At 56.3% G+C, this 20,451-nt stretch overlaps 1 protein-coding gene across 8 annotated transcripts; it reads right to left on the reverse strand.

The window, feature by feature from the left end:
* Positions 1-341: 341 nt before the first annotated feature.
* On the reverse strand, positions 342-20,332 carry TMEM177 (transmembrane protein 177). Of its 8 annotated transcripts, none has more exons than XM_082395890.1 (6): positions 20,226-20,332; positions 17,728-18,720; positions 10,787-11,081; positions 1,973-2,180; positions 840-1,017; positions 342-687 (listed from the first exon to the last, which is right to left on the reverse strand). In XM_082395890.1, the coding sequence occupies exon 2, from the start codon at positions 18,696-18,698 to the stop codon at positions 17,763-17,765; it is 936 nt and encodes a 311-aa protein (XP_082252016.1). In that variant the 5' UTR covers positions 18,699-18,720; positions 20,226-20,332; the 3' UTR covers positions 342-687; positions 840-1,017; positions 1,973-2,180; positions 10,787-11,081; positions 17,728-17,762. The 8 variants fall into 8 exon arrangements, with proteins under 8 accessions (XP_082252016.1, XP_082252017.1, XP_082252021.1 ...); XM_082395891.1 differs by having other exon boundaries at positions 342-675; positions 10,759-11,081; XM_082395895.1 differs by having other exon boundaries at positions 10,759-11,081; positions 20,170-20,331.
* Between the last annotated feature and the right edge of the window lie 119 nt (positions 20,333-20,451).

A 20,451-nucleotide genomic window follows, 5' to 3' on the forward strand; every position in this document is an offset into this window, starting at 1 on the left:
ATCAAGAACCTTCAAAATGTTTTAAATACTAATTAATTAATTTATTTGGTTGTACCGGGTCTTAGTTGCGGCTCACTGGCTCCTTAGTTGTGGCATGCGAACTCTTAGTTGCGGCATGCACGTGGGATCCAGCTCCCTCAGCAGGGATTGAACCCTGGCCCCCTGCATTGGGAGCGTGAGTCTTAACCACTGCACCACCAGGTTCTTCAAGTCCCAAGAATCTTCAGTTTTTGATCCAGCCTCACCTCCTCCAGGAAGCCTTCCATGACCACATACCCCCAACACCCCAGTGTAATCTATGCCCCTTTTCCCTGTGGTGTTTTTGCTTGTCTCTACCCAGGTCAAGAAAAGTAAATTTATTTTGCTCTCTTTTTGAACTCCAATTTCACCAAGTATTTGTGGTAACTTGATTTCAATCATTTCAGGGTTTCTGTCTGTCCTCTCCTTGGGGTTACGTCCTCGAGGCGGGTAGAGGGAAGAGGGAATGCTCATGAAGCCAAGACAGGTGGTGTGCGGCCACCAGGCCGCCTCGTAGTCATCTGTCCTTGCAGGCAGCACCCAGGGAGTCCCCACCGCGAGGGCCCACGTTCCCGCTAGCGGACTCCTTCGCTGGTTACCTCTGGATTCCCGGGAATCCGTCTGTGGCTCCATCACTTCACAGGGGCACCCGGTTTTCTGAAAGGACAGCTAAGGAAAAGAAAAAGCTCAGCTCTTTTCAACTTCTTCCCTCCCCACACCCAGTGCCTCGCAGGTTGATGAGGGCCAGGTCCATTCTGCTCTCACATCCCACCGCCCGACCTGGTCCTGCCACACCCCAGGGCCCAAGGTCCGCCTCTCACCTCTGCTCCAGTTCCTCCCGAAGGGAATCAGCTCTCACTCCCTGGTGGTTTCCTCCCAGATCTTTCGTCCGCTCCCAGTGACTCTCTTCCCCTAATGGTCTGGGAGGAAGCGACTGCTTTTATTCTGCTTTCTGCTCTGTATATCTGGCTGTCTTTCCAGAGGGCCGGGGCACAGTGGCTAAATGGGGAGAAGAACGGAAGGAGAGTAAAGGAGGGGGTGGAAGAGAAAGCCTCTCTGTTTCCTAAGGCCTGCCCCCCGCGTCCCTGCCCTCGGGCTGGCCTTGCCCGTCCTCACCCCTCCTGTGGGGGTCGGGGCTGCAGAGGGGACTTGCCCTCCTAGAGCTCTGAGCTGCGGGGGCCATGCCTGCTGTCAGGAGCCATCTTCAGACGACCAGGAAGAGCAAGGAGTGAATCCACTCATGAAAGAGAGAGACCGAGATGGTGAGCGGCAGAGAGAAGAGCACAGGGAGAGAGATCTGCCGGGAGCTGGGGCCCTACGTTCGGTGAGACCTTGAACATGGGCTTCAGTCTCGCGTGGGGCCAGGTCTGACCACTTGAGGCAGGAGGTAAACGGGCCCCCCCAGGGTAAGCAATTGGAGATTCGTTCCCTGTGGACCGATACTCCAAGACGAGAAAAGCAGGACAATCGAGAGAGGAGGCTGGGCCCTGCCCCAGAGAAGATAAGAGACCACATATTTCTCATTCTCGAAGTCAAGGAGACATTCCCGGCTAGGAAGCTCCTTGGAGGTCAAAAAGGGAGGGGCACCGCCCCGCAGTAGGTGACGGCAACTCCCCATAGGCCTCTGCGGTGGAATCCACCTTGGCTGAGACATGTGCACGCACAGGGCAGGACCCCGAGATAAACAAATACGGACATGGAGGCAGGCAGAGCGAGATGACTGGCCAGAGGAAACCCAGAAGAAATGCCCCATAAAAGTGATTCCAACCACCACGAGGGCGCGACTCTCTCTGAGCCCACCTGTGTGTCTATCCACACATACTGTACTCTTTTCTCCTAATAAACACTCTGTTTCTCTACCTTCTGCCGTTGTGGCAATTCTTTTCTGCAAATCCGAAGGGCCAGGCCCTCGTCACTGACCACTGGTCCAGCGGCTTGGATTCGGTGCTCTCACCTCCACGACCCAACCTCAATCTCTGGCCGCAAACCGAAACCCTGCTTCAAGCCGCTGCAGGCCGAGGCCAGCCAAGATCACACTGAGTCCGGGAGGGGAGCCAGAAGAAATTCTGGTCTTTGCAGCTGACATTGCCCCAAGAGCCGTGGCTCCACGGCGGGTGTGACGTGGGCCGGCATGTAACCTCCGAGAAATCTCGTTTCCTCATCTGCAAAGCAAAGATCAGAATTCCGCATTGTGTGTTGCTGCGAGGATAAGTGAGCACAGATGACCAGGGGCCACAGGCTACTTGCTGGCAGATGCAGACGTGCATGCCCGCCAGGTGGACAAGCCTGGTTTGAGTGTCTGGGGATGCCTCGGCCAGCACCGCGGGACCCCCAGGCTCCCAGCCCAGCACAAGGAAGCTGCAGACTCAGGGATGCGTCACCTCGGAAGCCCGCAGACTCCTGCACGGCCCCCTCCTGTCCCCGCCCTCCTTCCATGGCCTGTGTCCCCATCTCCCGGTTCCGTCCACCCTGAGGTCCGGTCACCAGAACCAGCGAGCCAACAGCCAGCTTCTTTTCCCTGCTGTTCAACCAGAATTTCTAGAGATCTTCTCCTGCAGCGGCAGCAACGCCAGGTGCTTGCGTACAAGGGGATGAAACGGGCACCTCAGGAGAAGGAGAGAGACCGGGAGGCCGCCCGCAGAGGAGCCCCCAGGCTGGCAGGAAGGGGAGGGGCTGTAGCGCACAGACAGGGGACGGAGAGCAGGCCTGAAGGCTGCAGAGGAACGCCTGCAGGTGAGGAAGACAGCCCGGGGTTACATGGAGCTGGGTGACCAAGGCAGGCGGCGGACAGAGCAGGGGCGGAAGCCCTCCATCCCTCCAAACCTGTGGTCTCCCTGGTTTGCGGCAGTTCTGTTCAAGGGCAAGCTGGGTGAGACGGGCACCCCTGGGGGCCGCGTCTTTGGATGTCCCCAAGGTGGGCCGGGCGCTCAGCACCAGCCTGCAGGTGACCACTTCAGGCCACAGGCAACCGTGAGTTTTGTCCAGGCAGGCTGCTTCCCTGGCCACAGAGACAGCTGATTCCAACCGCAGAGTGAAGAGAAACGAAGGCGCCCCGGGGAGGCTGAGCTCCCCTTCCCCCTCGGCTCTTGTGTCATCTCCTGCCCCTGCTGCTACCCCAGATGTGCCAGGCTCGCTCCTGCCCCAGGGCCTTGGCCCCTGCCCTTCCCTCTGCCGGGGATGCCCCCCACCCACCGTGTCCACTTGGCTCCCTCACTCCGTTCAGCTCTGCCCCAAGGTCCCCTCCTCCGTGTGGGCCTCTCTCGGCCACTCTTGTCCCCCGAGCCAGCATCTCTGCCTCCTTGTCCCACAGCAGCCCTGAGTGTTGTCTCACGTGCTCCACGATGACTTATTCCTTGTTTACTGTCTGTGCCCCTCATGGGAATATAAAGGCAGGGATGTTTCTCCATCGCCATGGTTGCAGGGCCTAGAACACAGCCTGGTGCATAGTCAGGGATAGAGAATTGTGTGCTGATGGATGGAGGGTCAGGCTGCCCCTGTGGTCACCGTGAGGCGGGTGACAATACTGGCAACTGACGGTTCCCCGGGTCAGTCCTGGGACATACAGGGCTCTCAGCAACAAACTCGGCCGCTGTCCACCCAGCCCCAGCTCCCAGGGCACAGCCCCTCGGGTCAGATCTCGCCTCTGGGCCCTGGGATTTCCAGACACGCCCCATCCAGGCTGCCCGGCTCCTGCACTTACTCGCTGCCTGCCTCCTCGGCTGGGCCCTGGGGGGTGCTCTGTGGACCTGGGGGTGAGGTGATGCAGGCCTGAGCCAGCCCTCAGGCTCAGGGCGCCCGTGCACGTCTCGTCTGGCAAGTCCTGAAGCCCTAGGTCCCGGGCCAGCCTGGGGCACCGTGAGAAGGGTGCGGTGGCAGAGCTCCCACCCCCATAAACCACGGCAATGAAGCTCCGCCAGGTCCGAGGCTGGCTGGGGACTCAAAAGAGGCTGCGTGGCCCAAGGCCACTGCCCCTTCTGTTACACCTCACGTGAACCCTGCAGAACCACTCTCTTCTCGGGTAAACAGGCTGACTGTGTACAACTCACGCATGAGTGTGTGAAGTTCAAAACACGTGAAAGTGTTTGTAAGCTGATGACCGCATCTTACGAACCTGGACTCTTCCCCAGAGCCACGCACTGCGACGGTACCCAGGGGTGCTCAGTAAATGCTTTGGGGTGCGCTGGCCCTCAGGCCCACAGGGAGTCCTCCCCTCGTGGGGCTTCCTCCGGCCTCTCCGCTCTTGCCCACCCCCCACTCCCACCTAGAGCCTGCCGGGTGCTCAGCCAGGTGGCCGAGAGGCAGGAGGCACGCCCCGCCCGCCAGGCGCCGGGTGTTCACAGCCCAGTTGGGACAGACTGACAAGGGACCAGACGGGGTGCGGTGTGAAGAGTGCGGTGGGACGTGCCAGGCTGCCATGGGAACGGGGCGGGGGTGGTGCTCGAACCGAGAGCAGGAAGACAGCCCCTGAAGTCTGCTTTCAGCGTTTCAGAGCCGGGTGTGAAGGGCGGGGGGTGGGGGGGACCCGGCCGGTTCTGTTCGCATTCCAGGGCTGTCACCTTAGTTGAGCTTACGCTCTTCCAATAGGAAAAAAAGAAGAAAGACACAAAGACCTTCTCACACACCCATAAACGAGGCATTTCTAGTGGCTCTGTCTTGCACAATCATTTCTTGACGTTTGTTTTCAGAAAGGCTCTGCGGCATCGGTTGACACCAGGCTGTGAGGGTCCGAGCGGCAAGAATTTGCAGGATTTGCAGGGCTTCTTCCGGTCAGCAGAAGCCTCACCTCCTACTCATGAGCCCCTCACACCCCCAGTGACGTGACCTGTCTAAGCCGAGAGAGTGTGACTCTTGTAGTCGGGCTCTTCCGTGTGGTCTAGCGGCAGGAAGGAGGACCTAATTCAGGGGTGAGAGGTAACCCCCAAATCTGGGCTGTAAAGCCACACGGGTTGGGTAAAGGGGGGATGGAGACCCCTGGCTGTCAGATGCTTTCCCAGGGAAGCGACCCCTCATGGCTCACAGCCGCCCTCAAAGGGGGAGGGAGCAGGTGGGGACAGCACCTTGGCCACAGCGTTACACAAATGCACACAGCACAACCCACTCCCAGCAGTGACGGGTGTGTGAGCTCATCTTGTGCTGGAGACACCCTGCGTGTGTCCATCAGCGGTGAGGTCTACGCCAGCAATTTGAGTTCACTAACGATGTTATCACACTGCAGACAACAGCAACTGCCCTCATCTGACTCTGGCTGCTCGGTGTTCAGTGAGCACAGGATTGAGGTCAGAGGAGACGAGCAAGGGAATGAGGTCCGGGACTGAGAGACTGCTCACAAGCTCGGCAGGGGAACCCGGTTTCAGGGGGACTGGTGGTTTCAAAGGGAGACCTCAGGCCAGCGTCACGTCCCCAGAGGACACAGCAGTGACCTGGCGACTGACATGCTCCAGTCGGGGCTCCTGGGTGCCCCCACGCTACCGCTCCAAATCTGTTCACCACGGATGTCCCAGGAGGGGTTGGGGCTCCCTGGGGTCTGCAGGAGGCTTTGCTGCTTCACAAAAGGGTGCTGCTGTCCCAGCTGTGGAAACCCAGGGTGATCCCTGCTTCCCCGGTGAGGCTGCAGCCTTGACAGAGGCAACAGCACAGGCATCACGTCAGGGCTCCAGGGGGCCCGTCTTGGCCGCACCAGCAACAGCTGTGTGTCCATGGGCAAGTTACCTAGCTTCTCTGAGCCGCTGCTTCCCAACTGGACCAGAGGCATAATCCTGCATCTCTTTAAGGGGTTGCGGTCATTTAAGTAGATAATGTGAGGAAACAGCCGGAGTGGAGCTGCTGCTTCCTACGTGCGGGGGTGATACTGGTCTGCGGAGGGAGCTCCACGGGGGACTGGACAGGGCAGGCCTAGGGGACGACTCCCCGCCAGGCCCTGGGGAAGCCAGGGGGCTCTGCCAGCTTTGCGGGGGGCCGGCCCAGCGTCAGCCCAGGCAGGGGCGGGGGGGCCGTGGGCCTCGTGGTCTCACAGGCCTCCTGCCTGCCGGGCTGCCTCAGCCGTCCCTGGGCTTCTTGCCTCCACCTTTCCCCGGCCTTCCTCAGGTTAACGTAGCCTCTGATACCTTGGCTCAACTGGAGACCTTATCAGGAGGCAAAGCAAAATCTGTTCGTGTGCACGCAAGCCCGCAGGCTTAGGCTGCCGACGCTCCCTTGGCCTGCGGGAGAGCCTTAGGGCCCAGATCCAAAGCGGGCTGTACAGGAGCTGGAGGCGGGGAAGCGCTGGGTCTGCAGGAGGGGCGGGCGGGGGGGGGGCGGGGCGGGGCGGCTGCGGCCTGATTCCCACCGGGGCTCTGAGATGTGCCCCTCTGCCGCCCGGGGCGTCTGACAAGCTTCCTCCGCAGGGGCCCGCACAGAGCAGTCAGCGGTCCAGACCTGCGGGCTGATGCCGAGGAAGCCTCCAGCTGCCGCTGGCAGCCGCGTCACAAGGCACTGGGGCCGCTTTGGAGGTGCCTTATCCAGAGGGGACAAGACTGGGGTCTAGACGCCTTGCTCAGCAGCCTCTCCCCCGTGCACCCCTGAGAAACGCGGGCTGAGCCGACCCTCACAGGCCAGCACCGCTGGGGTCTGTCTGCCCGTCTGTCGCAGGCCTTCCCGCCAGTCACGACTCAGTCCTGGATTCGGCCGACACTTCCTGAACCCCGAAGACGGTGTCAGGTCCTGGGAATAAAGGCTGGGGTGGCCCGGTGGCTGCCCCTCGAGAGGCCCGGGGCTGGTGGAGGCGTCAGACACATGAATGAGGCTCTGCCGGCGGGTGAGAGCACCGTGCAGGGCAGTACTGCCAGCCCGACCCCCATCACAACACCGGAGACGTTTCCAAAGGCGCCACGCGGAAACCGCGTCTCGGGGAATACAAGTGACCCTCCGCTTCCTCAGCTTTAACTCTGTGCCAGGCACTGTTCGAAGCGCTCTACAAGTATCAACTTATTAACCTCTTAAAACAACTCCAGGAGATGGGCGTTGCCATTATTCCCATTTACAGACGGGAAACCGAGGTACAGAGAAGGTAAGTAATGTGCCCGGGGTAGTGAGCTGCACAACCAGGTTCTGGGCTGGTCCCCAGGCCAAAGGCTTCCTGGAGATGCACCTGCAGAGTCAGCCCCTGGCCGAGGGCCCCCCAGTCGACCCCCGTCTCCCAGGACCCTGATTCCCGTGTTTTCTTACCTAAGCGCATCGACAAAGACATATTTCAGGCCGCAGGGCTGCGCACAAGCAGTGGAAAGCAGAAGGGGCCTCCAGGCGGCCTGCTCAGCTCTGAAGGGGACCAGCTCAGGGCACGCAAGCTCAGCGCCCCAGGAAAGTGAGGGAGGCCCTCGGCTGGGGAAAGGGCCTAGGATCCACGTGTGGATAATGTTAGGGAAAATTTAAAACTGATACTGATTTGAGCGCTTGGAAAACCAAGCCAGAAAGCAGATACAGAGCGCCCACCGGACTGTGCCGCGTGAGAGCATAATTACAGTCACGCTGGAAATGTCTGTGTTGAACTAGCCAGTCAAGGGGTCAGCGTCAAGGTATCAGACTCGGGTTGGTCTTGTTTGGTGACAGCAGTAAAGTCTATCAATGCAGAGGGTCTGACTATAAAGCAATGATATTGCTGTCTGTGCAGTGTGTGGATGCCCGCCCCCCCCCCTCCCTCCATGTAGGCTCTGGCCCCGGCTGAGCGCCCTCCAGCCCTTGACAAGGCCGGCAGTGCCCAGCAGGGGCAACTGTCTCTGCAGCAGGTCAGGGGAGGGGTATGTGCAGGTGGGTGACAGCATGAGTCGATCCACTGATGCCGTTCACCTCTGACTTGTAGAGGGCCCTCTGGGGAACAAAGGCTCTACGGGGGTGGGACTGGAAGAAGCCCAGAGTCAGGATGGTTTTGAGTCCAGGTGGCCCCAGGAGCTGCAAAAGATAAGCTTGTGTCCCCCAGGCCTGCTGGATTGGCAGGATCAAGCCTGTGGGCACAGCTACTCACCCCCATTGGCCTTTGCTCTGAACAATCTGTGGGTGCTGCCTCAATCTGGGAACTCTCAAGCTCCCAGTGCATTGAAAGGCTTCAATCACCATCACCATCATCATCACTATCATCACCATCACCATCATATCACCATCATCATCACCATCATCATCACCACCATCATCACCACCACCATCATCACCATCATCATCACCACCATCATCATTACCATCATCACCACCACCATCATCATCATCACCACCATCATCATCTCCATCATCATCATCACCATCATCACCACCATCATCATCTCCATCATCATCACCATCATCACCACCATCATCATCTCCATCATCATCATCACCATCATCACCACCATCATCATCTCCATCATCATCACCATCATCATCATCACCACCATCATCATCTCCATCATCATCATCACCATCATCATCACCATTATCATCACCACCATCATCATCACCACCATCAACATCACCACCATCATCATCACCATCATCATCACCACCATCGTCACCACCATCACCGTCACCATCATCATCGTCACCACCACCATCATCACCATCACCACCATCATCACCATCATCATCACCAACACCATCATCATCACCACCACCATCATCATCACCATCATCATTAACAACAAAACTGCATTTCCAAGGAGGCATAATCAATAAGGAAGGAGGGATGTCCAGGAGACAGGAAGAGAATGGGATCCAGTGTTTGTGAGCTCTGCAGCAGAGAGAAGGAAGGGCAGACCCCAGTCACCCAGCTATCAACCCGGAACCCAGGAGACATTCCTGACCCTTGACCTCTGACCTTCCTCTGCCACACCTCCAGACCCAGTCTATCACCGAATTTCACCCATACTGCCTCTTGAATGTAGTCTGAGTCTTGCCTTTTTCCATCTCCACTGCCAAGTTCAGGGCAGCCTCATGTCTCCTCTGGTATCGCAGTGCCCCCTCCCCCCAAACTGGTCTCTCTGCTCCTGCCTGGGCCCCTCAACCCACTGTCAACAATAATAATTCTTCATATTAAGCTTTCCTGTTCAAATTACTGTGGGCTTTCAGTCTCCCAGTTGGGCCCTGGCTGACACAAAAACCACACAAACTGTCTCGTTTCTAGCTTTTGTACAAGCTATTCCCATAGCCTGTCTCTGGCTAACATGGTCCAGTGGCTAAGAGCACAACCTCTAGGGCCAGACCACCTGGGCTCGGACCCCAAGTCTAGCACTGGCTGGAGGAAAACCGCTTCACCTGTCTATGCCTGGATCTCCCCATCTGTAAAATGGAGAGAAGAGGACTGTTGCAGGGATTACGTGAACACACGTAAAGGGTTTGGCACATCCGTGTTACATACATATTTAATATTTACTATCAGCATTGGGTTCTTTCGACTCACACTGAGGGTTTCAGCCAACAGGGGCCCCTCCTCTGGGGAGTACTTTCTGGCCACTTCCAGCCCAGGCTGAGTTAGGCACCCTCCCCTGTGCTTCCACACTAACCTTCACTGCACCGTGTTGTCACTGCAGGTTTACTTCTGCAGGTCTGCGAACCCAGGGGCAGACAGGGCAGGGTGCGCCCCCCGGGCCTCACAGAGCACCCGACTGAGGGAGGGGTTAACTGTTAGTTCAGACCCTCTGGGAAAGAGACACCGAGACGGGATTACCTGAGTAAGAGGTGTGCTGGGGGACATGCCTGTGAGGACAGAGTGGGGTGGAACAGAATTGTGGGGAGAGCCGTCAAACCACAAAGCAGGGCTGACATCTGTGAAGGAGGCGGGGAAGGAAGGAGGCCTGGGTAGAAGGGTCTCAGACCTCAGAGCAGTTCTAAGAAAGATCTGCCCAGGCCACTGGGGTGTCCTTGAGCCACAGCCCACCACTGGAGGAGTCCCACAGTTCATCAGAATGGGCTTGCGTGAGTACTGCACCAGGATCAACCCCTGCCTGAAAGCAGCCCGCGAGAGGCACGGCCTCAGTGAAAGCGTGGTGGTGGATCTAGAGAAACAGCAGCTGGGACTGTCAGTCAATTCTGCTCCCACAGCAGATCTCAGCAGCACATTTCCTGATCGCCATGGTAACTGACAGGCAGAAGCTTGGCCACACCCCAAGGATATAGGCCAAAAGCAGTGATGCCAGGATCTGTCACCTTGATGCAGAGAGAGGCGGTGGGTCCTTGGACGCCTCTTGGGGAGCCTTCATACACATTTATATTAATACATCTATAGGGGTAAGTCCTTATATATATACTAATGAATAAATTAAGTCATTCAAAATTCCACCATTACAGAATTACTTTCTCTTATGAAGTTTTGAATTTCAGAAATTTTGCGAATTTCCTTCCAGGTCTTACCATATTTACATTATTGCAATCCTCTTGCATGTTGTACTTCGTATTTTTAAGAACATTTGATATTTAGACTATTTCTACATGTTTCTACCATAGTCTTCATACCTATGCTTTTTAGTGACTGAACAATATTCAACAAATGAATATACCAAAGTTTCCTAAGTCATTATTTTTCAGTATTTCCATTATCCCTATTTTTTTATATTATAGGTAGTGCTCTTATGCACATCTTTGGGCATATCTGATTTAGTCTCTGCTGGACGATGGCTCTAGAATGAATTTCTAGGTTTGAAGTTACCCATGTGGCCGTGTCAACTTTTGCTAAATTGCTTCCTAAACATAGCATGTCAATTAACCATGTGCGTCAGTTACCTACTGTGCATGAAACATTACCATAAAACGAAGGCTTAATATAACCCACCAGACCGTCTCAGTACTTCTGTGGGTTGGGGATCCAGGCATAGCTTAGCTGTGTCCTCTGCTTCGGGGTGTCACGGGCTGCAGTGAAGGCGCCGGCCAAGGCTGGGGTCTCATCTGAGACCTGACTGGGGAGGGATTTTCTTCCAAGCTCACACGGCTGTCGTCAGGATTCAGCTCCCTGTGGGCTGCTGGACTGAGGGCCTCACTGCTCCGCCAGCTGTGGCTCAGAGGCCGCCCTTACTTCCGTGCCACGTGGGCCTGTCCAGCACGGCAAGACGCTTCATCAAAGCACGTATCTGAGAAGATAACAGTCTGCTAGTAAGACGGAAGCCACAGTCTTTTGTAACATAATCACACCTGCCTTATTCTGTTGTTTTGAACCAAGAGGAGCAAGAGGAAAGGATGACACAGGCTGAGAACAGCAGGAGCAGAGACCACTGGGGGCCACCCTGCAGGCTGCTTCCTACAGTGTCCCCAAGGGCACACGCTGTACCGACTTTACCACACCCTCACTCATCCAGAAAGTTCTAGGATTTAAACATTACCTGCACAGTAGGTGTAAAAGACCATCTCCCATTTTATAAAGAAGATGTGGTGCATGTATACAATGGAATACCACTCAGCCATAAAAAAGAATGAAATAATGCCATTTGCAGCTACATGGATGGACCTAGAGATTCTCATACTAAGTGAAGTAAGTCAGACAGAGAAAGACAAATATGATATCACTTATATGTGGAATCTAAACTATGATACAAATGAACTTATCTATGAAACAGAAACAGACTCACAGACATAAACAGACTTGTGTTTGCCAAGGGGGAGGGGGTGGGGGAAGCTTGGACTGGGGGTTTGGGGTTAGCAGATGCAAACTATTACACAGAGAATGGATAACAACAAGGTCCTACTGCAGAGCACAGGGAACTATACTCAATATCCTGTGATAAACCACAGTGGAAAAGAAGATGAAAAAGAATGTATATATATAAAAAAGGGAATCACTTTGCTGTACAGCGCAAATTCAGACAACATTGTAAATGAACTGGACTTCAATTAAAGAAACCCCACTATCTCCTATTTTAATGCCCTCTTCTCCAGTTCGCTGTCTCCCCAGGGCCCCTTGGGTCCTTTGCTCTCAGCTGCTGCTGAATAATTTCCCAAAAGGCATCAGCTGAGGGCAAGGTAGGGACCTGCCCCCACCGGGGCTCTGAGAGCTTGAAGTGGAGCCCTGTGTGAGGTGGTGAGGGCTCCCTGGGAGGGTTCCAGCCACAAGAAACTGCTGGTATTTGGGCACAACTGCAAGACCTGAACACCCTGCTACCTGGACCGCTTACAAGCACTAACATTTAGGAACCAATCTTCTTTTAAAGCTTACTGTAAACCTTGTCTGGGATTCACATTTTGCAAGTTTTACTTTCCTTGTCAGAAGAATGCTGCACGATACACATTAATGTCCACATTGTACAGACAGAAAACTCAGGACCAGAGGTGTGAAGTCCCTTGCTCGGGGTTACTCAGCGAAAGCGGCAGGACCAGGACTCGAGCCCACCCTGGCTGCGGCCCCTGTGTTCTCTACCTCCTAAGCACCCCTGTTCCTCGGCTGGGGCCTCCTAAGGCTCTGTAACAGCCCTCCCCTGCGCCCCATCCCCACCGCAGCCCTAAGCATGACGGACTCGGCAGCCCTCTCTTCAGCTAGCTGGAAGGGTCTCCCCTGCAAGTTCCAGAAGGCTCGGCTCGGGACCATTTTTTCCTGATAAAAGAGGGGAGGCTGCAAAGTCACCTCTCAGTGGCATGGGGAGAAAGGCTAGAGAGGCCACAGTGCAAGTCTGCACCATGGAGCCCTCAGGGTCAACAGGACAGTGTAAGTCCAGGGCTTTCAGAAAGGGATCTGGGGCCAGACTGCCAGCTTCAAATCCTGGTTCTGCCACTTACAAAGCTTTGAGATTTGGGGCAAATTTCTTCACCTTTCTGTGCTATTTGCTTGCCTGCAAAATCAAAAGGATGTTACCAACTACATGTTCCAATTTGGGCGTAAATTAAAAAAAATACCTCTAAGAACGTAGCACAGTGTCTGGTGCCCAATAAAGGCCCCATGAACGTGGCTCCGGGGATGCAGCAGGCAGGAGGTCGCACGGGGTGAGGACCACGCACCCGTCTGGGACGTAGCCTCTGGCACGTGCACACGTGGAGACCAGGAGCCCACATGCATGCGCCCAGCTCCAGGCGTACTGCACGCGGCCCTGCATCGTGGACACTGGCTGGTGGGGACAGAGGCAGTGGAGCCTGCTAGGGTCAGGGAGGGGCAGGGCCAGTGCCAGCACCGGGACCCTGGGACTCCCTTCCCCGTATTCTGACCGTGTCGGGGAAGGGGGGAGTGCCTGCGCGCTGATGTAGCTCTGAGAACCACGAACGTGGGTGGGACGTAGCACACTAGAACAGCGTTCTCTGGGGCCCCACGCAGAGCGGTGGTGACTACGGTCCGCAGCAGGCACCTGAGAAGGAAACATGCAGGGCAGCGTTCACAGGGTAACTTCCTGCCACCTGGCCCAGCTGCAAAGCCTTTCTGGGATCAACCCTGAACTGCTTGTAGGGGCGCAAAATATCACAGACTTTGGGGGGGTCAGCCTCCCCTAAAGCCTCTCTAGGACAGGGTCACAGGGTTCATAATGGCCTTGCCCGGGGCGTCCAGCCAGCCGTACTCTAATCGCTCAGAGACCCTAAGGAGCCGGGCCCGTGTGTGTCGGAGCTTAGGAGCCTTGTTCATTTATCCAAAAACGCGGAGAGCCTCAGTCCAGAGCTGTCAACGGGACACACAACGCTGCCCTTGCAGACAGTACATTTCAGCAGAGGAGATGCTCAGCCACGCCCCCTTAATTACTTAATTACCGTGGGCAGCAGAGGCTAGGAAGAGGTGCAGGGCGCGCTGGGCTCGGTCCCTGAGGGTTCCTGCAGAGGGAGCACCTAAAAATCCACACAGGGCAGGCCAGCAGAGAGGGTCCAGATGGAGGCCCATGTGGGGAGGGGGAGGGCAGTCGAGGAACCCACAGGCTTGTAGGGCCGGATTCCACAGAGCGCGCCCAGGCTTGGAGGCTCGGCTTTGGCCGAAAACAAAGGGATGCCTGCAAAGGGTTTTCAGCAGGAGAGAACCCAGTCAGACCTGAGCTTCTAAGAGCTGGGAGAGGTGGGGAGAACGGCCAGGAAGCCCAGGAACGGCCAGGAACGGCCAGGAACGGTGAGGAACCGCTTGGGGAAGGCAGGGATGGAGCCGGGAGCCGCTGGGCAGGGACATCACGAGGCCGGGCCCTGGTTTCGACGCGAGGTGGGATGGAGGGGTGGGTGCGGGGAGGCCCAGCCCAGAGCAAGTTCTCAGCAACAGCTGCCTGCGGGGCTGCGGCGGGGGAGCTCTGCCTGGGAGGGGACGGGCCTGAGCCGGATGGCAGGGATGCGGGGATGCCCAGGCTTGGGGCTGGGCCGCGGGAAGCGTGTGAGGTCTGGGGACAGCCCCGGAGCGGAGACAAAGTTGGTGACTTGGGGTAGACGGAGCCAACTAAGAGGCCGTCTCAGGGGGTCGCCTCCCAGCCCCACCCACGCTGGGGCCCCTTACCCTCCCACCTGGACGGAGCAGCACAAACGCCGGCCTCCCGGCTCCTGCGTTACTGAGAGCAGCCAGGTGGGGCCCCGTGCTGCCCGGGGCCCTGGGAGAGCGGGTGCTCTGCCCTCAGAAACCCGTCTGCCGGGGCCCAGGGCGGGGACCCCCAGCTCACCCAGAATGGGGCCGGAGTGCTGAGCCCATACCACGGTCAAGGACCCAGCAGGAATCAGGCGACCCCCGCCTGCTCTCTCCATCCACAGTCTTCTGCAGGGACTGCTGGCCTCCGAGTGGGCCTCCCGGGCTGGCTTTGTGCCCTTCCTGGGTGTGGCTTAATCCCTTTGTCCCGAGTTACACTGGCACCAGGCCTGAATTATTCAACTCTTCCAGGGAAAACATAACCACCAACAAAAAGAATACATGAATGGCTTGAAAAGATGCCCATCGTGGTTCGTTATTAGAGAAATGCAAATCAAAAACTACAATGACGTATCACCTCATGCTGGTCAGAATGGCCATCATTAAAAAGTCTACAAATAACAAATGCTGGAGAGAGTGTGGAGAAAAGGGAACCCTCCTACACTATTGGTGGGAATGTAAATTGGTGCAGCCACTGTGGAGAGCAGTATGGAGGTTCCTCAAAAAACTAAAAATAAGAGTCACCATATGATCCAGCAATCCCACTCCCGGGCATATACCCTGAGAAAATTCTGATTTGAAAAGATTACATACACCCCAATATTCACAGCAGCACTATTCACCGTAACCAAGACATGGAAGAAACCTAAATGTCCATCGACAGAGGAATGGACAAAGAAGATGTGGTCCATATATACAATGGAATACCACTCAGCCATAAAAAAGAATGAAATAATGCCATTTGCAGCAACATGGATGGACCTAGAGAATATCATACTAAGTGAAGTAAGTCAGACAGAGAAAGACAAATACCATATGATATCACTTATATGTGGAGTCTAAAAAAATGATACAAGTGAACTTATTTACAAAACAGAAACATACAGACATAGAGAAAAGACTTGTGGTTGCCAAGGGGGAGGGGCTGGGAGTTTGGGATTAGCAGATGTAAACTATCAAACATATAGGATGGATAAACAACAAGGTCCTACTGTAGAGCACAGGGAACTATATTCAATATCCTGTGATAAACCATCATAGAAAAGGATATAAAAAAAGAATGTATATATGTATAACTGAGTCACTTTGCTGTACAGCAGAAATTAACACAACATTGTAAATCAACTATACTTCAATAAAATAAATTTTAAAAAAAAGCACACGAGGGATTTCCCTGGTGGCACAGTGGATGGGGCTCTGCGTTCCCAATGCAGGGGGCCCGGGTTCGATCCCTGGTCAGGGAACTAGATCCCACATGCATGCTGCAACTAAGAGTTTGTATGCCACAACTAAGGAGCCCACGTGCTGCAACTAAAGAGCCCACCTGCCACAACTAAGACCAGGTGCAACCAAATAAATAAATAAATATTAAAAAGAAAAAAAAGAACACATAAATGACCAAGTGAGCCTGGCTTGCTCATCACTACCCTCCTCACCTTTCCTGCTGGGGTCTCCTGCCCAAGGATCAAAAGTGGGGTCTGCAGTCAGAATGGCCATCATCAAAAAATCTACAAACAATAAATGCTGGAGAGGGTGTGGAGAAAAGGGAACCCTCTTGCCCTGTTGGTGGGAATGTAAATTGATACAGTCACTATGGAGAACAGTATGGAGGTTCCTTAAAAAACTAAAATTAGAATTACCATATGACCCAGCAATCCCACTACTGGGCATATACCCTGAGAAAACCATAATTCACAAAGAAACATGTACCACAATGTTCACTGCAGCTCTATTTACAATAGCCAGGACACGGAAGCAACCTAAGTGTCCACTGACAGATGAACGGATAAAGAAGATGTGGCACATATATACAATGGAATATTACTCAGCCATAAAAAGAAACGAAATTGAGTTATTTTGTAGTGAGGTGGATGGACCTAGAGTCTGTCATACAGAGTGAAGTAAGTCCGAAAGAGAAAAACAAATACCGTATGCTAACACATATATATGGAATCTAAAAAAGAAAAAAAAAAGGATATGAACCTAGGGGCAGGACAGGAATAAAGACGCAGACCTACTAGAGAATGGACTTGAGGACAGGGGGAGGGGGAAGGGTAAGCTGTGACAAAGTGAGAGAGTGGCATGGACATATATACACTACCAAATGTAAAACAGATAGCTAGTGGGAAGCAGCGGCACAGCACAGGGAGATCAGCTCGGTGCTTTGTGACCACCTAGAGGGGTGGGATCGGGAGGGTGGGAGGGAGGGAGACGCAAGAGGGAAGAGATAAGGGGACATATGTGTATGTATAACTGATTCACTTTGTTATAAAGCAGAAACTAACACACCATTGTAAAGCAATTATACTCCAATAAAGATGTTAAAAAAAAAAAAAAAAAAGTAGGGTCTGCTTTATCCACCACCAGAGGGCTAGAGGCAGACAAGCGGGCAAGGCCGCAGCCCCCGCTGGGTCCCGAGTGGCACCCCAGGCCTGCCCACCTGCCCCGCTCCGCTCTCCTCACCGCCCGGTGAGCCAAGCTCGCCCCCCCCATCTCCCCTCACCGCCCTCTCCTCCCCAAGCCCGCTGTGTGCGCTGGCGTCCATAGTCTCGGCTTGGCAGGCCTGTTCCTTCCCCTCCCTCGGCCAGAGCTCCTACCAGGAGGTCTCGCCGGGTTCCAGCAACACCTTCTCTCCCCGTCCGGCCCAGGGGCTCTCCTGGGGCCCCGACCACCAGGCCTGCGGGGCGCCCGGCCCTTTGCGAGCTGCCGCCTGCACTGGGTACGCGTCCCTCACAGCCCCACCGCGAGCTCCGTCTCCCAGCCCTGGGCCCGCAGCGGCTCCTCATCTTGGCCTCTCAGAGCCTTTAATCTCTACCACAGGGGGAGGAGGTCGGGATGTGACCACCAGGCAAACTACGGGGTGACTCCTGCCGTGAGAGGCCGTCGCCTCCTGCAAACACCTCTGGCGGTGAGGTGCGGCCTGACCCGCAACGCCGTCTGGAAAAAGCCAGAAGACAGCCTTCCGCCTGTTTATGGCACACCCGCAGGCCCTTCCGTAATGGCCCCCACGCAACCCCGCGATCCCGCCGGGGAGTCCACATCACCCCCCTTTTACAGTGCAGGAAACCAAGGCTCAGATTCATAAAGGGACGTGTCCGAGATCACTGAGCTCAAAAGCGGTGGCTGGGGGACAATCTGGGCTGCTGAGCTCCGCAGCCGGCGGGTCTGCTGACACCCCCTCCCCCCTCCCCTCCCAGTCCAGGGCGGGGTGGTACCTGCTCCAGCTGGAACCGCCCCTGCCAGGAGGCCCTCAGGGGCTGCCGGGGCCGAGCGCCGCCCTCCAGGCCTGCAGCACCGAGTCGCGGCGGGCCGTGTAGGGCAGGTGTTTGATGCGGAACCAGTGTCTGGGAACCACGTTCCCGCTGGGCGTGTACAGCTTCTCCCCGGGCCGGCCCAGGAGGCCGCGCAGGGCCAGGTTGCCCGACAGAACCTTCTCGTAGAACTCCACCCCGCCCCGGGCATAGGCTGCAGACAGTGAGGCCGTGCGGCGGTCCAGCCAGGCTTCCAGGGCGTGAGTGAGAGAGTCCGTGGACAACGCATAGGCCACGAAGCCCGCCACTGCCGCCACCAAGTTGAAAGCAGCCCGCAAGTTCATGGGGCCTCCGTAGAGCCCCAGGGCGTGCTTGGCCCCCACGCCCAGCGCCCAGGTGCCCACCAGGCAGGCGGGGGCCGGCAGGGCCTGCAGGGCGGCTGACCCGCTCTCCAGGTACACCACCTCCCTGGCCAAGGCGAACTTCTGGGCGTCGTGGGACAGGGTCAGGGCATCTCTCAGCCGGGCGCCCGCTGGGCTCTGCCAGTCCACTCGCTGCCCGTGGACGACCACAGGCCGGTCAGCGTTGGTCACTGGGCCACCCAGGAAGCTGGCGGGGATGCCCACCACGGCCCCAGCAGGGAGTCTCGGGAAGCCGGCGCTCACAGGCTGGAAGGTGAAGGTGGTGAAGGCCTCGAAGCGGTGGCCCAAGGGGACCCCGATGTCCTGCTGCACCTCCTGGAACAGGCTCTGCAGCTCTGGAGACAGGGGGGCTGGCTGGCCCTGAGGCCAGTACTGGTACAGCCACGGGACCACAGGATCCGGGAAGAGGTGGTACGAGAGCTGAGCCCCAAGCAGGCCTGCACAGGAACCCACCAACAGGGCCGTCCTGTGTCTCTGCACAAAGGCTGTGGCCCGCCACAGGGGACCTGCCATGAGGGCTGCCACCTCTGTAAACCTGGGCCAAGAGAAAGAGAAGTGAGCCAACAGCTCCCCGGGTCTGCCTGCAGACTGAACACCCCCAGGGCCACATCCTCTTTAACTGAAGCCATACGCACGCACGGTCGTCAGAGCACAGGCTCCAGCTCTGTCTCTGCATCGCCTTCCCCACGGGTCAGATGGGCATGTGACAGCGGCCCACCAGAGGGTGTCTGTGCTCTCAGTGAACACACACGCAACAATCGGTGCCCGGCAAGGAGCAGACACCCTTGAGGGAATGGCTGTGATTACAACTTTGATGCCCTGGGCTAGACACAGCACCAAGCAACCATCCCCTCACTCCACCACCCACCCCTACCGAGCACGGTCACTGGCTGACACATGAAGCACGTTCCGCTCACTCAGTACTTGCTACATGCTCGACACACTTCTGAGAGCTCTGCAGACATTATTTAATGACCGGCTCCTTACACCTCTGTGACTCACTATTACTATCGTCCCTCTTTTAAAGCAGGGAACACCGAGGCACAGACAGGCTAATTGGTCAAAATCCCAAACTAGTAAAGGGGCCGTGCTGTGGGCGGAATTGTGTCCCTCCAAATTCATATGCTGAAGCCCTAACCCCCAGGACCTCAGAATGTGACTGTATTTAGACATAGGATCGTTAAAGAGGCAATTAAGTTAAAACTAGGTCGTTGGGATGGGCCCTAATCCAATATAACTGGTGCCCTCATGAGAACAGGACACTAGGACACAGACGCAGAGGAAGGACCATGAGGACACGAGCCAGAAGGTGACCGTCTACAAGCCAGTGGGAGAGGCCTCAGAGGAAACGAGCCCTGCTGACACCTTGAAAGACACGTCGCTCACCCAGTTCTTGTCACTGCAGCCCTAGCAGACTAATACAGGTCCAGTATTTGAACACAGGCGTCCACAGCAGATTTTTCACTATAGAGTATTTTTGATGATAAATTACAAACACACAGAAAGGTGGACAAAATAGTATATCATAAACCAACTTCAATCTATCAAGTCATGGCCAGTCTTGCTTTGCCTCTAATCTCACACATACTCCCCTCCAACCGGTTTATTTTGAAACACATTCGGGGCATCCTATTATTTCATCCGAATATATTTCAGTAAAAATTCACAATTATTTAACTTTGGCTGAAGCTTACTGTCCTCCTGTCCGAGAAATGTTTAATTAGCAAACTAATTGCTGCAAACAAGGGGGCAGCAGAGGAGTCACATCACTTGGGCCTCTTCGCCAACGAGGAAACTGAGGCCGGGAAAGAAAGGGGCCAGGCGAAGGTCCCAACGCCCCCAGGACCACCAGCGCCAAGGCCGCGCGCTCCACAGAGGCCTGGGGGGTGGTGCCGCCCATCCTGCGGGCGGCCGGGCGAGAAGGGGCCGCAGGACCCTCGCTCCACGCCCAACCCCTAGGCTACGCCCCGCGGCTGGAACACACCTCCGAGGGAGCCCGCCCGCAGCCGCACGTCGGCCCGGCCCGCTCCGCGCGCTCACCTCCGCCTCCGCCGCAGCCCGGGACGCCGAGCACGTGCGCACCGGCCAGTTCAGGGGTCGGGGCTCCGAGGGCGGAGGCAAAAGGGATGGACTCTTGGGGGCGGCGCCGGGACGCAAAGCACGCCGGCCCGGCTCTGGGGGCGGGGCCCCGGGAGCGGAGGCAAAAGGGCGGGACTCTTGGGGGCGGGGCCGGGACGCAAAGCACGCCGGCCGGCTCTGGGGGCGG

The sequence above is a fragment of the Balaenoptera borealis genome (genome assembly GCF_965194805.1).
Source record: "Balaenoptera borealis genome assembly, chromosome: 6".
NCBI lineage: Eukaryota > Metazoa > Chordata > Mammalia > Artiodactyla > Balaenopteridae > Balaenoptera > Balaenoptera borealis.